Source organism: Pagrus major, chromosome 22 (genome assembly GCF_040436345.1).
Source record: "Pagrus major chromosome 22, Pma_NU_1.0".
Taxonomy (NCBI): domain Eukaryota; kingdom Metazoa; phylum Chordata; class Actinopteri; order Spariformes; family Sparidae; genus Pagrus; species Pagrus major.
This window is the reverse complement of record NC_133236.1, coordinates 9,865,757-9,884,933: the sequence shown is the minus strand read 5'-3', so window position 1 is coordinate 9,884,933 and position 19,177 is coordinate 9,865,757. Positions and strand designations below refer to the sequence as shown.

At 39.6% G+C, this 19,177-nt stretch overlaps 1 protein-coding gene across 1 annotated transcript in view; it reads left to right on the top strand.

Annotated features, from left to right (window-relative positions):
* galnt14 (UDP-N-acetyl-alpha-D-galactosamine:polypeptide N-acetylgalactosaminyltransferase 14 (GalNAc-T14)) overlaps window positions 1-19,177 on the top strand; it is a 188,229-nt gene that overhangs the window by 19,200 nt on the left and 149,852 nt on the right. Inside the window, exon 2 of the mRNA XM_073492794.1 lies at window positions 17,756-17,925. Coding sequence (XP_073348895.1) covers window positions 17,756-17,925 — 170 coding nt within the window. The remainder of the gene's footprint in view (window positions 1-17,755; window positions 17,926-19,177) is intronic.

Here is a 19,177-nt window from a genome sequence, read left to right as displayed (position 1 = left end):
AATGGCAACAACAGCACCTGAATTGTTGATGTGGTGTTATTTTGTTAAAGGAGCAAAAAAAAAGTGGTGTATGCAACAGTGTTTTGCATTAACAGATGTTAACCAGCTTTGAACACAGAGACCAAAATATTGATTACATTCACCCGCAACGCAGAAAGTGATGTGATGTTCATATAGAACAAGGAAGGTGCATAATTATGGGGGCTGGTGGATGAGTGTAAGTATTTGTATTCTGTCTTCAATTCCAACACAGGATTTCTGCCCACATTCCTTCTATGTGCACAAAGTGCTAAAAAATGCAAGTCAAAGCATGAATTGCTTGAATTTAAAAAAGATTTTGTTTCATGGATGGCTGTGATCGACCAGTTGCATTACTGCAACACAACAAAGAGGAAAACTCAATTCTTTTATGAAGCCACAAAGAGCTGAGCTTTGAAAGCAAAGCTGCCTCTAAAGCGTTTTTTGTTTGTTTTTAATTTTAAAGGTAGTCAATGTGGACTGGTGCTTTGACCTGCAGTTGGCATTATATCCTAATTTTACCCAAAAGGCCTAGATGTGTCATTATTGGATTTATTACTTACCAAATCTTTAACAATCTTTAACTTTCTTTCCTGAATACTGAATAGAGTCTCCAATCTGATTTGACTTTGAGTTTAAGGTCGCGATTTGATTTGATTTGATTTGATTAGATTTTTTATTTTAAATATTTCTTTCTAAACACAGATGGCTAGACTATCCCATCTGGATTTGTATAATCAACATATCATTGGTGCCCATTCTTAATTTAAAAGGTAATTTACACTATGCTTGACTTTGTCCTGGTGGCTTGTTGCAGGTAAGGGTTAGTATGTACTGAAAATAAAGATTCCACAGTTCAACAAAAAAATACCACCCATCAGGGTTTTCAACAATAAACAAGATAGACATTTAGTTTGTCACAAATTTTGGTTTCTCAAATTTGTCCAGAGTTGACCCTTTTCCGAAACAAATCAATCCAGAAACAAAATGAAACCCAACTTCTTTAACTTTGTCAGACTTACTTCTGGTACCAGTCGGTTGATCATCTTCATGCACACAGGTGTCTGGTAGTGCAGCTGCAGGCTAACAGTAAGCTAGCTGTGTTGTCTTTGAAATGTTTTTTTTCTTCGGATGCACGAAAGAGGGCCAGGGTGTAGAGAATAAAAATACTCTGAGAATTGCTGATCCTACTTTTCATAAGCAGAAAATTGAAAACTCATTTCGATTTAGAATCAAGCCGAGAGCTGAGTGGTTATCAAAAAATCATGCACATTGCAGAGGCTATTTGCACTTTGCATTATTTGTGGTTGTTTTCAACATCTGCTCACCTCAGAGTGGATTATCCTGTTTATAAAATTGCCTCTTGCCAGAAATATCAGTTTGACCTGCTAGGGGGCCATCAGGCAAAAATGAGCTCTGGGTGGTGGTGAAGCTGATATTGGTGGTGAAAATTTTGGAGATATATGTTGCCCCCGAAAAAATATTATTAGGTAACAGAAACTAATGATACATCCAGTAATATAGTAAATATAGTAATAGTATGCATTATAAATACTTAATTAATGGCAATAACAGTCTTTTACAGAGTTACTGACAATATTTCAGTGTTGTTATTTCAGGAGTACAGACGACACGATTTTCTTTTTCAACTTACAGTACATCAGTAGTTTATAATCATATTTCAGCGTGTAGTTTTTGTATCAGTTTTCATTCTGAGACGTCTCGTGTGTGTGTGTGTTTGTGTGAATAGTAAAATCTGTACAAGGTAACGTTTAAATTACATCCCATCTGTCACCTCATACATATACATGCAGAAACACACACACACACACACACACACAAACATGCACACACACAGACACACACGCACAAACACACACACACAACTGAGCAGCCTTGGTTGTTTTTCTCTACAGTTTTGAGCTCAGTTGAACAGAGACAGGAAGCTTTGCAGAGCTGCGAAGAAAAATACTTTAAATTCAAGGAGAATTCGAGATGTAAACACCTACAAACATATTCTTTCATTCTCTCTATTACTTACCCTTCTCTGCACTGCTCTCTCACACTCTCCATATGCTTTATGGTGGATGCTTTTATCCCCGACTCTTCGCTGTACCATGAATATGCGATGTGATCCTGTCTCAATCCCTGTGGGGAAATTGTGCCTTGTCTCTGCTCTGCCGCCTCCACAGGGGGGGTCGGAGGTCAGAGGTCAAGCTCCAGCTACTACTTGGAGCTGGTACTGATTCAGTGCCTTGCTTAACAGCACTTACAGCTGGACTGCAACTCTCCTGGTGTGGGAAGGTTTAGGTTTTTTGTGTGCTTTTCTTTCAATTAAGGCTATCCATAATAGTATAATATAATCACATGATAAGTGTGTGTGTGTGTGTGTGTGTGTGTGTGTGAGGACCAACACGTTGTCACACCCAACTTGTCAAATACAGCAGTTTGGTCAGTGGCCAAACTATGAAGCTCTACCTACCCCTCTGATGTCAGTTTTGGCACAAAACTAGCTAGTTAGGATAAAGCATAAACGCTACTGGGTTAGGTTTAGGCACAAAAATGACTTGGTTAGGTTTAGGCACAAAAACTACTCGATTAGGTTTAGGCACAAGAGCTACTCGGTTAGGTTTAGGTTTTTATACTACTGCGCTACAGGGGTTCTATAGGGGTAACTATGGCATCAAACTTTAAATTGTTGGACCACTGACCAGGCTGCAGTTTTTAACACATTGGGAGTGAAAAGGGGCTTGTATAAACACAACAATTAAGGTACATTTCAGAGGAAAAAAAATACATATTTTTATGAATTTCTTCCTTTTCAGATTTTACCAAAAAACTATATACAGGATGTGACTTGGGTCAATATCAAAAACATTCCTGTGCTTTCTATGGGAAGACGAGTGCTTTTTCAACCAATGACCTCATCCTTCTTTCAGATATAAATGCAAATGTACACACACACGCACACACACAAACACACACACAAACAAACACACATACTGCAATACCACCTAATAGGTGTCAGGCCAACTCCACTCATGTCCCTGTGCTCCCATGATTCATTGCATCGCTGGTAGATTTAAGGTTCAGTGGAGAGCTCTGTGTCTGTGTTTTGAGATATGATATGAGTATGTGTGTTTGTGTGTGTGTGATTTTTCAGGATGCTTATTTGCGTTTGCACTCGTTATTTCCCAGGACTGTCGGGAATTAAACTCATCTGTGACGCTTAGACAAATCAGTCTGATAACAAATTAAAAAGCATTGGCATGGATTGTAATTTTGCATCTGACGAGACAATAACAAAGAGGCATCATGTCAACATGTCAATCTTTGTAATTTCCTGTTCCGTGACTGCGATGTTTGAATGGAAGGTGGATTGGAGACATTCAGAGGCGGAAAGATAAACATTGAAATAGGGCTGCACTCAATTATTTGGGGATTTTTGTTTCTTTTTAAAAATGCTCAAATTATAGATCAACCATCAAAATAGTAATAGAGGTTTAATGTTGTATCTGTTAACAATTTCTGTTCTATTCATCATTTAAGCTCTACACTGAAAATGTGAAAATAAAATGCTGCGTGCATGTATTGGTTTAATACAATTCATTTCTTCATGTTTCAACTTTCCATTTCTTTAGCTTTGGTTTGTCAATTTTATGTCTCGACAACACTGCACTAATGTGATCTGGTTAGGTTTAGGCACAAAAACCACTTGGTTAGGGTTAGGAAAACATCATGTGGCCTAAAATATCTGGTTCCGTCGCAATGAACATGGCTGGAAAATGTCACCATTTCTTGTTGAAAATATCCAGTGGTTTCACACTTACAAATGTTGAAATGCAATCTCGTACAATGGTCTCTGGTTTGGCAGCAGTCCCATCAGCTTTTGTAAATTCATTGTGAACGTGTTATGAAATGTATTGTTGAAATGTACATATGATGCATACGACATGTACAAATTTGTATGCATCTGGTGGTTTGGTCTGGACATTTTGTTCTGGTGACTGGGCCAGCTGTGAACATTGGACAAATTAGACAAATTTCAGATGAAAAAAAAAAAAAAAAAAAAATATATATATATATATATATATTACACTTACACTGTGTTATGTTTAAACTGATGGAAAGGAGACATGCAGAGATCGAAACTGCAAAGTAACGACTATGTACAGATAATTTTTTTCAATACTGCAGACTTAACTCTGATTGATCTTGTGACATCAGTTAGTTTTACCTCAGAAGTGGCGATTTATTGGGATCAGAAACTTTTTACGGCCCAAAACTAGAACTCCACTCCTGCAGTCAAAATCTAGGAAAGGTTCCAGAGTTTCTTAAAAAAACATCCTGCTCTGTGGTGAAAAAGACTAATCGTGTAGCTGTATGCTAGTGTGTCTGTGTGTTTAGGTGGTTGTGTGTGTTTGTGTGTGTGTGTGTCATAGACAGAGATGTATGAGCTGGAACAGAAAACAATGTAGAAACCAAACAAGCACCGCTGCTGCAGGGAGAGATCTATACACACCCTTAATTGATGACTGAGCAGCGTGTGTGTGTGTGTGTGTGTGTGTGTGTGTGTGTGTGTGTGTGTGTGTGAGAGAGAGAGAGAGACAGTGTTGAGGGGAGAAGAGAGGGAGAAAGAGGAGAATGTGTTTGTGTCAGTGTGCGTATGTGTGTGTGTGTGTGTGTGAGTGTGTGTGTAGTATTGACATAGCGCTGCTCTCTCCAGACCTGAGCTCAATAAGCCCCGACTTCAAACAAACAGCAACCACTTCACACAGAGGGAGAGGAGAGGAGGAAGGAAAGACGAGGAGGTAAAAATAAATGAAGGGATAGCAGAGAAGAGAAGGGGGAGGCGGTGCAGAATAACAGAGGGGAAGAAGTGATGTGGGTGGAGAGATGGGCAGATGAGAGAAGAGGTGAGGGCATGGGAAGAAGATGAGAGGACAGGTGAGAATGGAGGGAGGATGGGGAGGAACATGGAGAGAAAGAAGATGAGGAAGGGTAAGACATGAAAAATGTACCTGACGTGACCAAGGCGTAGTACGATGTGTTGCTCATCGATGTGTTCAAGCACAGAAGGAACTTTTGTGTTCAGTCTCTCATACTAATAAGCAATTAATGAGAAAATCGCTCAGATCAAAACTTACACAGTTTAGCCACCTGGTTATTATTTGAAGGCATTTGGACCCCTTTGGATGTTTATACCACCAGTTGTGCTGTTGACTGTATACTTATACTTACTGATTTTCGTTGTAATGTTAAAATCTTTTCTTGAAATACCCGCTTCCCGACCCAATCGCCTCATTTGACATGTAGAGCCACATGTAGAGCCACACAATGTCATTTTGACATTTGGGAAAAAATATGTGTCAACAAGTCTTTGAGCTCCTACGTCCTACAGTTATTCCAAACACCCATTTCTAATATCATTTTTATGCCCAAATTTGAGCATATGCTGGTTTTTCTTAAACACATATATGCAAATTGATTCTTTTCCCATTGCTAGTGGATGAGTTTGCCTTGTTTTCTTTTTTTTACAGTGTAAACGCAGCGGAAAACAGGGAACAGTAGAGAACTGAATGGAGGCAGTGACAATGTTAGTTGCTGCTTTTTTTTATCTTTTACTTCAGTCTTTCTTTCAAACTGTTTGAACGGAGATGTCCTTAACTTCCATGCACGATATAGCGTCAGATCGGAAAAGTGATGAAAATCTGCCTGTCCACCCAGGTGTCATGTTTCCGTCACTAGAGCCAATAAATAAAGTTGGTTTCGAGCTATTCTGATGATTGATTGTTAGTGATGGTTATGGTATAGGTAACGTACTATAGCAATGCATGAATGGGACTGCTAGCTGATGTAAATGTGGATGTAAAATATGCAAAATTCTAAATATATTTAAAAATCAACTTTGCAAATATTCTGTGAACAAAGAAATGCACCAAAATGTCTGGTCAGTCTACTGGCAACCAACCTACATGCTTGTAAGACCTGAGTGGTTTTATATTTTGGGATTCTGTGGAAAAAAATCAATTTGCTTCTCCTGTGATGAGAAGCACATCACTGAAGAAAGTGTGTTTTTCCTGACACACTTGAGTAATTATCTAGTCACACGTCCACCATATCACCCATTCAGCTTAGATCCAGATAAATAGGGAGGACGAGGACAATAAACATTTCATTTTGCAACACAAAAAATTACATATTTAAGATGCATTTGCAAAAGCCTGTTATTAGTACATTAGTCCCAAAATATGTCCACTAGGCATCATAGTCCCTGTAAAAGGGTTGAAAAAACCCAACCCAAAACAAAAATATGATTTATATCTTTAACTCCTGAACTCTGCAATAGAAATGTCCCCCCAGTACCTTTCATCATTTACTAAATAAACACACAAACCATATTATGGTTATATTACAGTTGTTTCCCCAGTCTTATATTGGTATTTTTGTTTAATATGATGTAATTTCCTAGATTTTCTTAGATTTCTTCATATCCCTATAATGTTACAGCCTAAGCTACAAGGCTGTGCAAGTCAATAAAACATGTTGACTGATAAAATTAGTGAAATATAAATATAAAAATTGAAAATTAAATCAACCTGCCTTACTGCACCACCACATGTTGTTGCTGTGTGTTACGCTGCATGTACTGTAAGGTAACATAACGACATCATCACGAGCGTACAGTGTGATGACCAGAAAGACAGAAGACTTAGCTTTTTACTGCAAAATGCAAATAGCTATTATGGTTTTTATTTTAGATCAGTTTAAACGGGATCATGCAAACAGCAATCACCCGCGACGAGTTCATGGCCGCCCAAGTCAGTTTTCATCGGGGTTAAAAATCTTATGAGGCTTAGACAGAATGTTTGGAGAACTTTTGTTTTCAGACATGTCTTACTTTGAACTCACTGTGCCTCTCTTACCAGTATTCGCAAACATTTAAAAAAAAAAAATTATCATTACCAAAAGATATCAAAATCCATTTTCTCAACATCAAGGTTTAGTAATCTCGTTATCTCAAGACAGCAAAATATAAAAGCTGTCAGTTCAAGTGAACTTTGAATTTTATCTGTAATAGAAGCGCTCGGTGCCGTTTCTGCCTGTTCCACCCTGATTAAAGCAGAATGTGAAGCGTTGATCAATCGTTTCCTCTGACTGTCTCGTCACTGCTTTGGTTCCTCTTCAATCAGTCGCACTACGCCACCCCGAGCTGCTCTGATGTTGATCTCCAGATCTAAAGTCACAATCTGACAAAATTGTTTTCAGTTTCATAGGATAACAAGATTGTTAGTCGTGACCCGAAGATAAGAAAAGTTTGATACCTCGTTGTGGCACAAAAACTAATTGGCAAGCTTGAGATAACAGGATTAGAGAACAGTCTATGTAAATTAGGTCTCTTGCTGTGAGTAATTTAAAGAATCCTGCAGATTTGTCTTTTTTTAAACATGGATGTTTAATGCAGTGTCTGGCCTGTCTGGACTGCAACTAATCCCACCTTTTTCTTTTCTGTTTTCTGTCTTTACCCTGTATAATCAGTCTTCTGGATGCTTGTCTCTTTTCTGTTTTTGTTGGATGGGTTTTTACTGTCAGTCTGTTCTGCATAATGCTTGATCTGGAACCGAAAATACATATTCATATGTTATTTCTGTAGAGGATTTTTTTTTGCCTCTTTTGCGTGACCAAACCTCAGGAAAAAAATCAGCATTTTAAGCTGTTTTTTCTTTCCCACTTGTATTTATTTACTTTATTCCATCTGAACATTATTTAGCTAGAAGCTCTTTTTTTTTTTTTTTTTTTTTCTGGCCATAATTGCAGCAAAACAGTGTTACAGAACCAAAATTCCCTGAAGGTGGAATAATAAGATAAGCAAGAAAAAGAGGAAAACTATGGAACCACATTAAAAAAAACAACCTTTGATATAAGCTATGCCGCGTTCACATGCTCCCCGGATGTTCCCATTTAGTTTGAAAGGTGTTTCTTCCGACTTTGGTGTGTTCATATGGATCATGTTGGAGCAACATGGACTTGTTAAAACAACCCGTTGACAGCTAGGAAACGATAAGATGACTATACAATACATGACTTTGGTCTTACCATCAACCCAGTGTTTACTTTTGTCCGTCATGTTTCATGTCATATGACATCAACTCATGTACCAAAATATTCTCCAACTTTCACAGTTTAGACTTTAGAGGGCATTTACTTGAATTTTCCCAGCTGGAAAAAACCCTTTTTCCCAGTACACCCCCCTGCCCCTACCACTTAGCCCTACTCCTGATTTTTGTTGGGATAGAGGGGTAGGGAAAAGTGTTAGAGCTACAAACTGAGTTTTTTCAGAGGCAATTTGAAACATTTCAATGTTGCTTCCCCCCCTTTAATGCACGTGACATATAACATTTAAGTAAAGTCCAGCAGGGAAGTTGTTGCACTGGGTGCGGCTGCTCTAATGTAATTTCAGACTGGCAGGGGAGGCACACTGGTTGCTAATGTTAGCCTATAAAGCAGTGCTAACATAAGTGGCCTGGTAATTAAGCATTGTTCTTTTTTATTTGATGACTTGATTGATAGCGTGAAGTTGTGAACGAATTGTGCCCCTGCTCTGATGCCCTCTAAACATTAATTCACATTTTCTCTACTCTGTGATTCTGAACCATTAAGTCATTATGAACCAAACACCGACCAGAAACGCCTTTTCCTGCTTAACGTTATCAAAACATGTCATCTTTTGCAATATTTATTTTTTAGTGTATAATGGTTACAGACGGTCAATAGATGACATATGCATCTGCAATTGGTTGCAGGGGGAACTCTCGATGTAGCATAATTTATCCAATAAAAGTTAACATCGGCGTCAGTCTGCCAACTTTTGGCCGATTACGATTAATACTCAGATAGGCTATAATTGGCTGATTAAGTTGGCTGTCAGATTAATCGGTCAGTCCTAATTCTGAGCGTCCATGATTTTCTATTTCCATCAGATAAATGCCATTGTGTTAATATCAGGATTGCCACATATGCAAGAGAAGTCACCACAGCTAAAGACTACATATTTGAAATGCAGAGTCCCGTTACATAAACGGCATCAAAGACAACTGTTCAAGGGCCTTGAAGGATTGACCCATTTCATAGGGGGAGATTTTAACCACTACCCCTTGTTACTCTGTTCTGAGGGGCATGGGTTCACTTGATAAGTATGGGGTAAAAATCGAAAGTTGGATTTGAGCCTGATTCTCAGCAACCTTCTACTTTAATCCCACCTCTATAACCTGAGCCAGATCATTTTGAAATTGGAGGAGATGAAGGATGAAGATATTCTTTTTTCCCTTCCTAATAATGCCACTGATAACTGTCAACTCTCTGGGTTTAATCTTGCCTTTGATAGATAATTGAAGAAGAAACATAAAATAATGGAGATATCACATTTGTTTTGCCGCTTTGTTGCAGTTGTTACAGAGGTGATACATCATGATATAATAGAGGGGTTGACATGGGTGTGTGTTTATGTGTATGTGTGCCAGAGAGAGGTCATTGTTCACATGGTGCACATGAACAGGGGATAATAAAGAGGAAGCTCACACTCATACACACACACACACACACACCATACATGATTTATGCCTTGGATATAATGGGTAATTCATCATCTGACTGGGGCACATATTAAGGTTAAGAGATGCTGAGAAAGAGAGAGTTCGGTGGTTTGTGGTTTATCAGAAATAACAGTCGCAGAAAATTTGCTGGATTTGTAATGTCTGTTTTTCTGAAACTACACACACTGTCTCTCTATATCTTATTTTTCTTTGTCACGTTGTGCAGGATAACCTGTGACTCTCTCTCTTTCCCTGTTACACACAAACACACACAAAGAGCAAATCAGCACTACAAGATAAAAAAAAAAAATCACACCAGATGTGGAGACATTTGCACACTAGTCCGCATCAACACCCACATTTGAGATGAGTCAGTCTGCAGAGCGTGTTGACCATTAATCCCAGGCTTGAGCTTTAGTGCCCTTCAGCAATACACTAAACCCCAATTGCTCCTCGTGGTAAGGGCCGTGTCTCGCATGGTAGCTTGTTGCCATTGGTGTGGGTGTATGCGAGAATGAGACAAAATTGTAAAGCTCTTTGGATAACATGTCTTCACACACACACACACACACACACGCACACACACACACAAACACAGACACACACACGCAAGCACACACACACACACACACACACACACACACACACACACACACACTTACACACAGATGTGCATGTCTTCAAAGAGCTGTGTTCTCATTAGCAGCAGTCCTCTGTTCAGAGGCCGGCATCTCTCCCTTTTACTCTTTAATTCTTCAGCTCTTTGCTTCTCTGTGTGAATCACTGTGACAACCAGGTGACTCACTGCAAATATTAATACTAATAATATTGATACTGATATTGACACTGATTAATAATACAGGTAATGGCACTGACACTGATATTATGATACTAGCATTATAATAATAGTCTTGCTGCTACTACATACAGCAACCATTGTCGTCATTGCTAATGCTACTGCTTTTACAACTGGTAATATTCCCACCATTGCTACTATATTGAGTATTACCACTCCAATATTACTACACTTTGGTCTGTTATCTAGATTGATGGTTGGTACGCAGTTAACAGGAGTCCCTACAGTGAATGTTTAGATTCAGTTCAGCGCAAGATGTTGGCATTTTGTGTTTCTGCAAACCACATGTATGTTACATTTTTTACGTGTTGTACGTATTATATCTAACCCTAACCCTAACCCTAACCCTAGGTGGAGGGGATAGTGGTGCCGTTAAAATGCATTTGTTAGCGTGAAACCATATTTAACCATAGAGACTTTTCCTAACCTAAACCAAGTTTTGGTTTTTGTGCCTCAACCTAACCAGGACATAAGCACAGTGTTGACACAAAATTAAAACCTTAAGAAACACAAGAGAGTTGCAGCATAAAGATAATATGTAGTTTGCAGAAACACACATTACGATACGATTGGGTTGGTTTTCTCAAGTTTATATCACCACAACACTAACTGGATATTTCGCATGGGATCAGGGCATGTTGTGCTTTAATTAGACCTTAAAAAAGGTGAGAAAACTAAGAATTTAAAGACAATGTTTCATTACATTTTGAATTTAAGGTCAAAGCTTTTTTTCTTTTCTTTTTTTTTTTGGCCAGTGTGAGCAATAAGTGAAAATCTACCAGTGAGTGATATTTATATATTTCTCTCTATTTAGTTTTTAAAACACTCAGTTTTAGGCAGTCCTCAACAGCACAAAACAAATATCCCACAAGTGAAAGCCTCAGTGTAATTCAAACAATGTTCAAGTTCAAACTTTTTCAACCTTCATCAACGTTTCTTTGCAGGGCAATTTCACATCTGTTTGCGTCTTTCTATTGAATATAATGTATATAAAATAACTGAAATGAACAACATACTTTTAGTTTAATTACAATTTGTTGGCGAGTGGTCGTGGTATAAGTGGTTTAGTATCCTCTCAGGTTTATAATTCATGATTATTGTTTCACCTTTTGCATCCATTGCAATCACAGAACATTTACCTTGTTTGGGTACTTACTTGTAATACTACTACTAATACCACTAGTAGACTTACCGAAGTAGTAATAACTTGACATAGAGTGTTTGTCTTTAACTTTCTGTGTTGGTCAGAGGGATTGAAACCAGCAAACCTCCAGTTACAAGACCTGAAGGTTTTAACACACAGTATCTTGCCCTTCATATTCTTTCTCTCTCTCTCTTTATCTCTGCTGTCTTTTCCCAATGTGAGCTGTCAAAAAGAACGCAATGGCCGTGACACCCGGGTGTGTGTGTGTGTGTGTGTGTGCATGCTTCAGGCTTTCTCATTATGATTCTAAATGTATCAGTCTGTCTCGTCTGGATGAATTAATAGGTTCTTTGGTGGCTTGGCAAACACACATGCACGGTCACACACACACACACACACACACACACACACACACACACACACACACAACACACACACGTTGTTTGTCCAGCGCGTCGTGCCTCAGGTTCGTTAATTGAATGTCTGTGTTCATGTAAGGGGCCGTGAGAGGCATTGAGAGGATGCCACGGTGCATTAGGAAGACAAGCTGTGTGTGTGTGTGTGTGTGTGTTTGTGTGTGTGGTGTGTGTGTGTTTAGTAAGTAGGATAAAATCCAGAGGACCTTGAACGTAGCCTCTCCTGAGCTCCTAGCGAGACGAGACACAAACAAATCTTACAGGGAGGCGAGAAGGCCGCAGGTGTGTTTGTGTGTGTGTGTGTGTGTGTGTGTGTGTGTGTGTGTGTGTGTGTGGGTGTGGGTGTGTGTGTGAAACTCAGACAAGCTTAATCGCACCCCGCCCTTGTTGTCTCGCTTCTTCTCTCATCTTGTCTCCTCTCTCCACTGCACTCCTCCTCTTTCTCTGTCCACTTTTGCCTCTCTTGTCTTCTATATTTACCTCTTCCTGTCTTCTTTATCCCATTCCTCTCACTCTTTCATCACCTCTTCTTGCTCCTCTTCTCCCCTTCTCCTCTTCTTTATCTTAACTGACTCTTCTAATCTTTCATTTCCTCTCCTCTCTGCTCCCTCCTTTCTTCTTCCACATTTTCTTTTCTCCTGCTCCTCCTCTCTGATTTGCCATTTCAATCGTCCATTTTCATCTTCTCCACCTTTCCTTTTTTCCTTTTCTTTTCTCTTTTTCTCTGTTCATCATGACATCTTCTCTTTTATTTATTTCTCCCAATGTTTGATCAGTGTTAGGTCATTTTCTCCCTCCTTCCTCCTATGTCCTATCTGCCCTTCCTTTCTCTTTCTTTTCCTCTTCTCATTGCTCTTCCTCACTCTATCCTCTCCATTTTATTTTTCCTTCTTGTCTTCACCCCTCTCTTCTCTCTTTCTTCTCTCGCTCTTCTCTCCTTCATCCTACTGTTTTCCCTCACTTTATACCTTCTTTTTACTCTCTTTCTTCCTGCTTTTCTCCCAACAATGTTTTCTTCTGTACTACTCCTCTCTTTCTGTCCTTTTACTCATATTTTCTTTCCTCCTCCTCTCTTCTTCTTTCATTCTTTATTTCCTCCTTTTTTCTCCATCTAATTATCTCTTGTTCATCCCATTTCCCAGCACCCTTCATATCTCTCTTTGACCTTCCCTCTTTCCTCCTCTTCATCTTATCTCCCCTTCCCCTTTCTCTTCTTCAATTTCCTTCTGCCTCGAGTCCTTGCCTCCCACTTTCCTTTTGTCTTCTTTTCCTCTGTTCTCTGCCTCACTCTCTCCCATCAATCCATCCATCCATCCATCCATCCATCCATCCATCCATCCATCCATCCATCCATCCATCCATCCATCCATCCTCCCCTCTCTCTCCCTCCCTCTTGTTCTTCATGCTTCGTTGTTACAGCCACCAGGGGAAGAACTAGCAATACACACACACACACACACACACACACACACACACACACACACACACACACACACACACAAACACTGACTCCCAGCCCTCTAATGGCCCCATTTAGACAATGTGTCGCATCAGCAAGTCGTATGGCTGAATAATGAGGAGAGAAGGAGGAGGAGGAGGAGGAGGACAAGAGAAGAAGAAGATGAGGAGGAGTGTCAGTCGTTTTCCGCATCCCTCCATCCAGACTGCTGCTCCACTGTAAATGTTGTTCTGTTACACACACCATCAGCTGTGTGTGTGTGTGTGTGTGTGTGTGTCCATTCATCTCCACTATGTGCCAGTGTGTGTGGTCGTTGGGGAGAAATATGGCCTCTGGGGTTTTTCACTGAAGCTCCGGTGTTATGTTTATGATGGGGCAAAAGAGAGAGAGAATGATAATGTATGTTCTCTATATCTCTCGCCCTCAAAGAAGCATCCGCTCTCTCGCTTATGCATTACACAAACACACACTGAAACCCACACACCCTCTTTATCAACGGAAACACACACTCCTCAGCCTCTCAAATGATACCTACGAGCACACACACTCACTCATAAATGATACACAGGCAAACACATTTACTCCCTCAGTCATTCGAACAACACGCAGTACACACTCCTTCCTGCATGCAAACAGGCATCTGTACTGTCTCATAAATGATATACACTCTCTTTTAAACCACACACACACACACACACACACACTCACAGCTCCAACAGATAGAAAGTGCAGCTGTAGCTGTTTTTTTTTTAAGTTGTTGCCACCTTGTGTTTTTCTCTACCAGCTGTTAGAAGCAAAGCAAGATTTATGTGCTACATTAACATTTTACATCTGATTTTATAACGTTTGTATTTTCTGGAGATTTCTGGGTTTCTGCAGAGTTGGTTGTTTCTTCTGTGCCACACAGGAAACAGAATCTTTTTGATTCTAGGACTGACTTTTACTGTGGCTCACACTGAGAACTTGGATTCTGATTAGCATATTAAAGGGCCATACAGCTGCTTTTGCATCTTTAGCCCATTAACTGCAAATTCCATATGTTTTATTTAAGTAATAACCTCCACCAAGGAGGTTATGTTTTCACTCTTGTCCCTTTGTTGTTTGGTTTGTGAGCAGGAATACACATAAACTAGTGAACGGATTTCCATTAAACTTGGATGGAGAAAAAAAAAATCCTCTGATCCCAGCGTGAATATTTTCTAGTTTCTTTCCTCCTCTGTGCCAGTAAACTGAATATCTTTTGGTTGTGGATAAAACAAGACATTTGAGGATGTCATCTGTAAGAAAATAGGATTTAGGAAACGCTCATTGACATTTTCATCTATTTTCTGGCATTTTACAGACCAAACAACTGATCAATTAACTGAGAATATAATCGACAATGAATATAATCATTAGTCGCAGCCCTAGTGTGAGCCAGCTGGCCAATTTTCAACTGCAGTCCTTTGTTGAGCTTTGCCATATAGGATCTTAAGCGTCAGACAGGTGTCTTATCTCTTATTTTCCAAAGCTTTCTGTAACTTTTAAGATTGATTTCCTACCTTCCAGGCAGTCAAATTGATTTCCATGTATTCACTGATTTGCAAACAAATCAACCTCCACAGACTCCAAACTAGTCTCAGCTCAGATATTCATGAACATTCAGTTATTCTTATATCTTCAAAGTCCAGCTTTTGTTGTGCAGTTGAGAAGTCTGCCCCTATCGGTGTGTTCAAGGACACCCAGACATCAGAGTCAGTCGCTGAAAACGAGTTTTAAATGTTAGAAGAAAACATCTATATGCGCTCATTATTCATCTTCTGAGGTTGATTTTCCAACAGCACAAAAAACTTGACTGCAGTGAAGTTCAATTTGATTTAATTGGATTTGTTTACACCTGTGATGTCTGTAAACACAGGAGGGAAATAGTCCTATATTATTGAACTCCGCAGTGTTATATGTGTATTTATTTAGGTCAAATTCATATGAACTGGGACTTAAAGCACAGACCAATGTAAAGCCTCCGTCAAAGTACAGATCTGTACAACAAAAGCTGCTGAGAGACAAAGCTCAGCATTTAGTCACAAAGAGGACGAAGAGGATGAAAAAACTGAAGTTCAACATTCATTTTCTTAAATACCAAGGAGCAGAAAGTTAAAAACCCCTCTCAATCTTCTTTAAGTGAAATTACCTCTAAAAGCTCTCCGGATGCTTCTAAAAAGGCCCTCGCTGTTGACAGCAAACCAACAGATACACACAACGTGGCTTTTAAACCCATCAGTTTATGGACTGTACTGTTTTGAAGCCTTTGGCAGTTTGGCCATCGCCATCTTGTTTATTTCGAGCGATTCTGACTGAGAACTTGAGTTCACTATTACCTCTTTCACACTGGACAAATACCTGTTAACACCCGCTAACGTCTGTCTTTTGTCTTCTGTGTGAATTTATATAATCAGCATTTAATACCATGTCAAATGGCTCTGCAATAGTCACAAGTTATTCAGCGGCTCCGGCTTCAATCGGCTATAATGAAAACACAACACCTGAGTGAAAATCAGGCCGCTGGCTTGTTAATACTTTTAAATCTGTCATTGTTCAGCGGAGTTTTAAAAAGAGACTGAAGTAAAAACAATTTTTAAAAAGTAACCGTTGTTAGTAGCTTCCATTCTAGTTAGCTGCCTGAGTGGTTCTGCACGTGTGCGTCTCTCAACAGAGATGACAAAGAAGCAAGATGTCTCACTCCGTAGCAACTTCTGTTATCAGCTCACATGCTAAGGTATCAGTTAATGATAGCTAGCTGTCTTGGTTAGCTGGGATATTAATTTGGATGCTAATTTTGGCTAGCTAAAAACAGGCTTAAAAGAAGATGTACTGACTGGAAGAAAAATGAACAGCAGACTCCACTGTATGACTTTTGGTACAACCAAGAGCTGAACATGTTAGGCTTCACAAACGAACAACACCCAGAAAACTTTTTTTTTTTACTGAAAATGAGACCATAAATCACAAAATGAAGAACATGCTGTAATGAAGAAGACTTGAAAAGAGAGATTAAGACCATAAACTCATTAGGAAACTGTTTACTGAGACAATAAATCAAGTGAGAAGTAGGGTCATTTTCTCATTGTCTTCTATACAATCTAACTTCTTTTTACGAGCAGGGCAGTCATCTGCTGCTGAGCATTAGCATGAATGCAGTCATTTCCACATTGGCCTCCCTTTTCAGAAACAGAGGCTACGTCCACTTCCTTCATGGTGACAGGCTGAGACTCAGATTGTGACATTTATGACTAAATCTCACATTCAGTCAGGACCAGTCTGGTGACTGATGCAGAGAAAGAGTCAGCCAGCAGAACCTTCAAATCAAGAACCATACTATCTGCTCTGATATATTTCATTTGATATAATGACAGTGATGTGCAGTGTTGGTCTGTGGTTACTGATAAAGGGTAACCCTGCCAATTTTAACACATTACAGTGTGTTTACAGGTCTCGGGGAGTATTTTGTGGCTGCAGAGGAAGCTGCATGTAATCTGATAAATTGCCTCCAGTGATGTCGCTTACAGTAGTGGCTTAGTTGCATTGTAGGTTATAGAGTGGTAAATTGATAAATTAGTCTGGGTAACTGATTGACTTGGTGGTTGATTAATTGTGAGCCAAAGCGGCAAGAGAATTTTATAGATGTACTGATAAAAAGATAAATTATATCCAGTAAAGAATGTATGGATGTAGGTGTCATCTGGAAATGCTTATATATGGATGTATTTACAAAAATAGGAACTTCATATGACTGATAATCCCCTTACTAAGTGACTTACTGTTGTCATTCTGCTGGATTTATTTTTTTATTTTTTTTAGCATAGAAGAAGATGCAAGTCTGGCTACAGTAAGGAGGCCGGGCATATTTGAAGAGTAAATGTGATAAAACTGCTGCTTTTCTGGAGAATCAACACTCAAGAACAGTGGTGTATCCCAATGTGCTGATGTGTGTGATCTTGCAATTCTGTGTGTGAATACACACCAGTGTGTTGGTTTACATAGAAAGACAACAGGTGTGCGTGTTCAGACATACACAATATGGAATGGGTAAACCTGCAAGCAAAAGGCCTAATTGTGATACGAATAGATCTACCAGTACAGCCCATGATTTTTGAAAAGAAATTGAAAGATATTACCTAACTAATTAATCAATAAGTCAAGCAGAGGACAAACCGATAAACTGAAAATGAAATTGACTATTAGTTGTTGCCCCAATTGACTGACCGTTTTTTTTGATTGATTGATTGACAGATCTCGGATGCAGAGTGGGAGGACATGTTGGAAGGTTTTGATGAGCGGAGTTACCTGAGCGCTCGACGCTGGAAGCCGGGCGATGACCCGTACACCTTGTACGCCTTCAACCAGAGAGAGAGCGAACGCATCCCCAGCAACCGCGCCCTGAGAGACACACGACACTACAGGTACACACTCACACAAAAACCCCCAGAAACATGTGACACTGCACACATATGGACAAACCAACTTGTGACACCACTCTCACTGTTTCTGCTCTTTTGTTTCGGTTTGAGTGTTTGTGTAGGATGTTAGATTCCGTGTGTTGAACTATGTGTACAACCTGAGAAACACAACAGCCCAGTGTTTTGCAAGAATATGCAGGAATATCTATATTATACACACACTCTAGTCTGATGTATGAACCTGTCCAGAGTGTACTGCATAGAAATTAAGCTTATTGAACCCAAACTCCGGTAACCTGCAGACATGAACACACAAGTCAGAATGCACACATGAAACTACAGATCCTCTCTCAGTATTACAGGTGTATACACACACACACACACACACACACACACACACACACACATACAGGCAGACACACACACGGTCGAACAGTAACATAGCAGCAGGCTCCCTGAGCCTGTAATGAATCCCCTATCTGTACTGAAACAAATTTAGATTATGGAGCCAAACACGTTTTCATAGACAAACCACCAAATTACAATCCGTCCGTCCGCTAAGAAATTAAATTAAACACCAAAATAGAAATCCTCTTAGCGGAGTGCCGTTCTCGCCTGTTGGAAAGACGCTCAGCAGGAAGATAAGGAGCTCGCCACTTTGACAGCAGCCGCCTTCTTACACATTTCAGGAGATAAAAACTTCCAGGCACTTGTGGAGAGCGTGAAGAGGGCCAGTGTAGTCGGGCTACGGGTATCACACTCACACACACACACACACAGACACACACAGACACACACAGACACACACACACACACACACACACACACACACACACACACACACACACACACACACACACACACACACACACACACATTTGCTCACCTATCCTGAGCTACTGTTTCTGTGTCGCTCTCAGCAATCAAGTCACATAAGTACTCTGATCTTTCATTACACTATTAATACTTGACTTTTATAATATCATTTTTTTGTGAGAATATCAGCATAAAGCAGGTTTTCACTTGATTACATCAGAATATTTCATGTAAGGAGACAAAGTTTTTCTACATGGTGTGGCAAAATCACATATCGGATATACTTTTGCTGCTGCATATGTATTCTGCATCTGCTTGTAAAATGTATCTAGTTTATGTCTTCACTGAATGAAATATTCATGCCCGAGGCAATTTGTTTGTACATCTGATGGAAAGATTCTAGATGTGTGGTTCATGAATTTATACATATTTCCCCTCA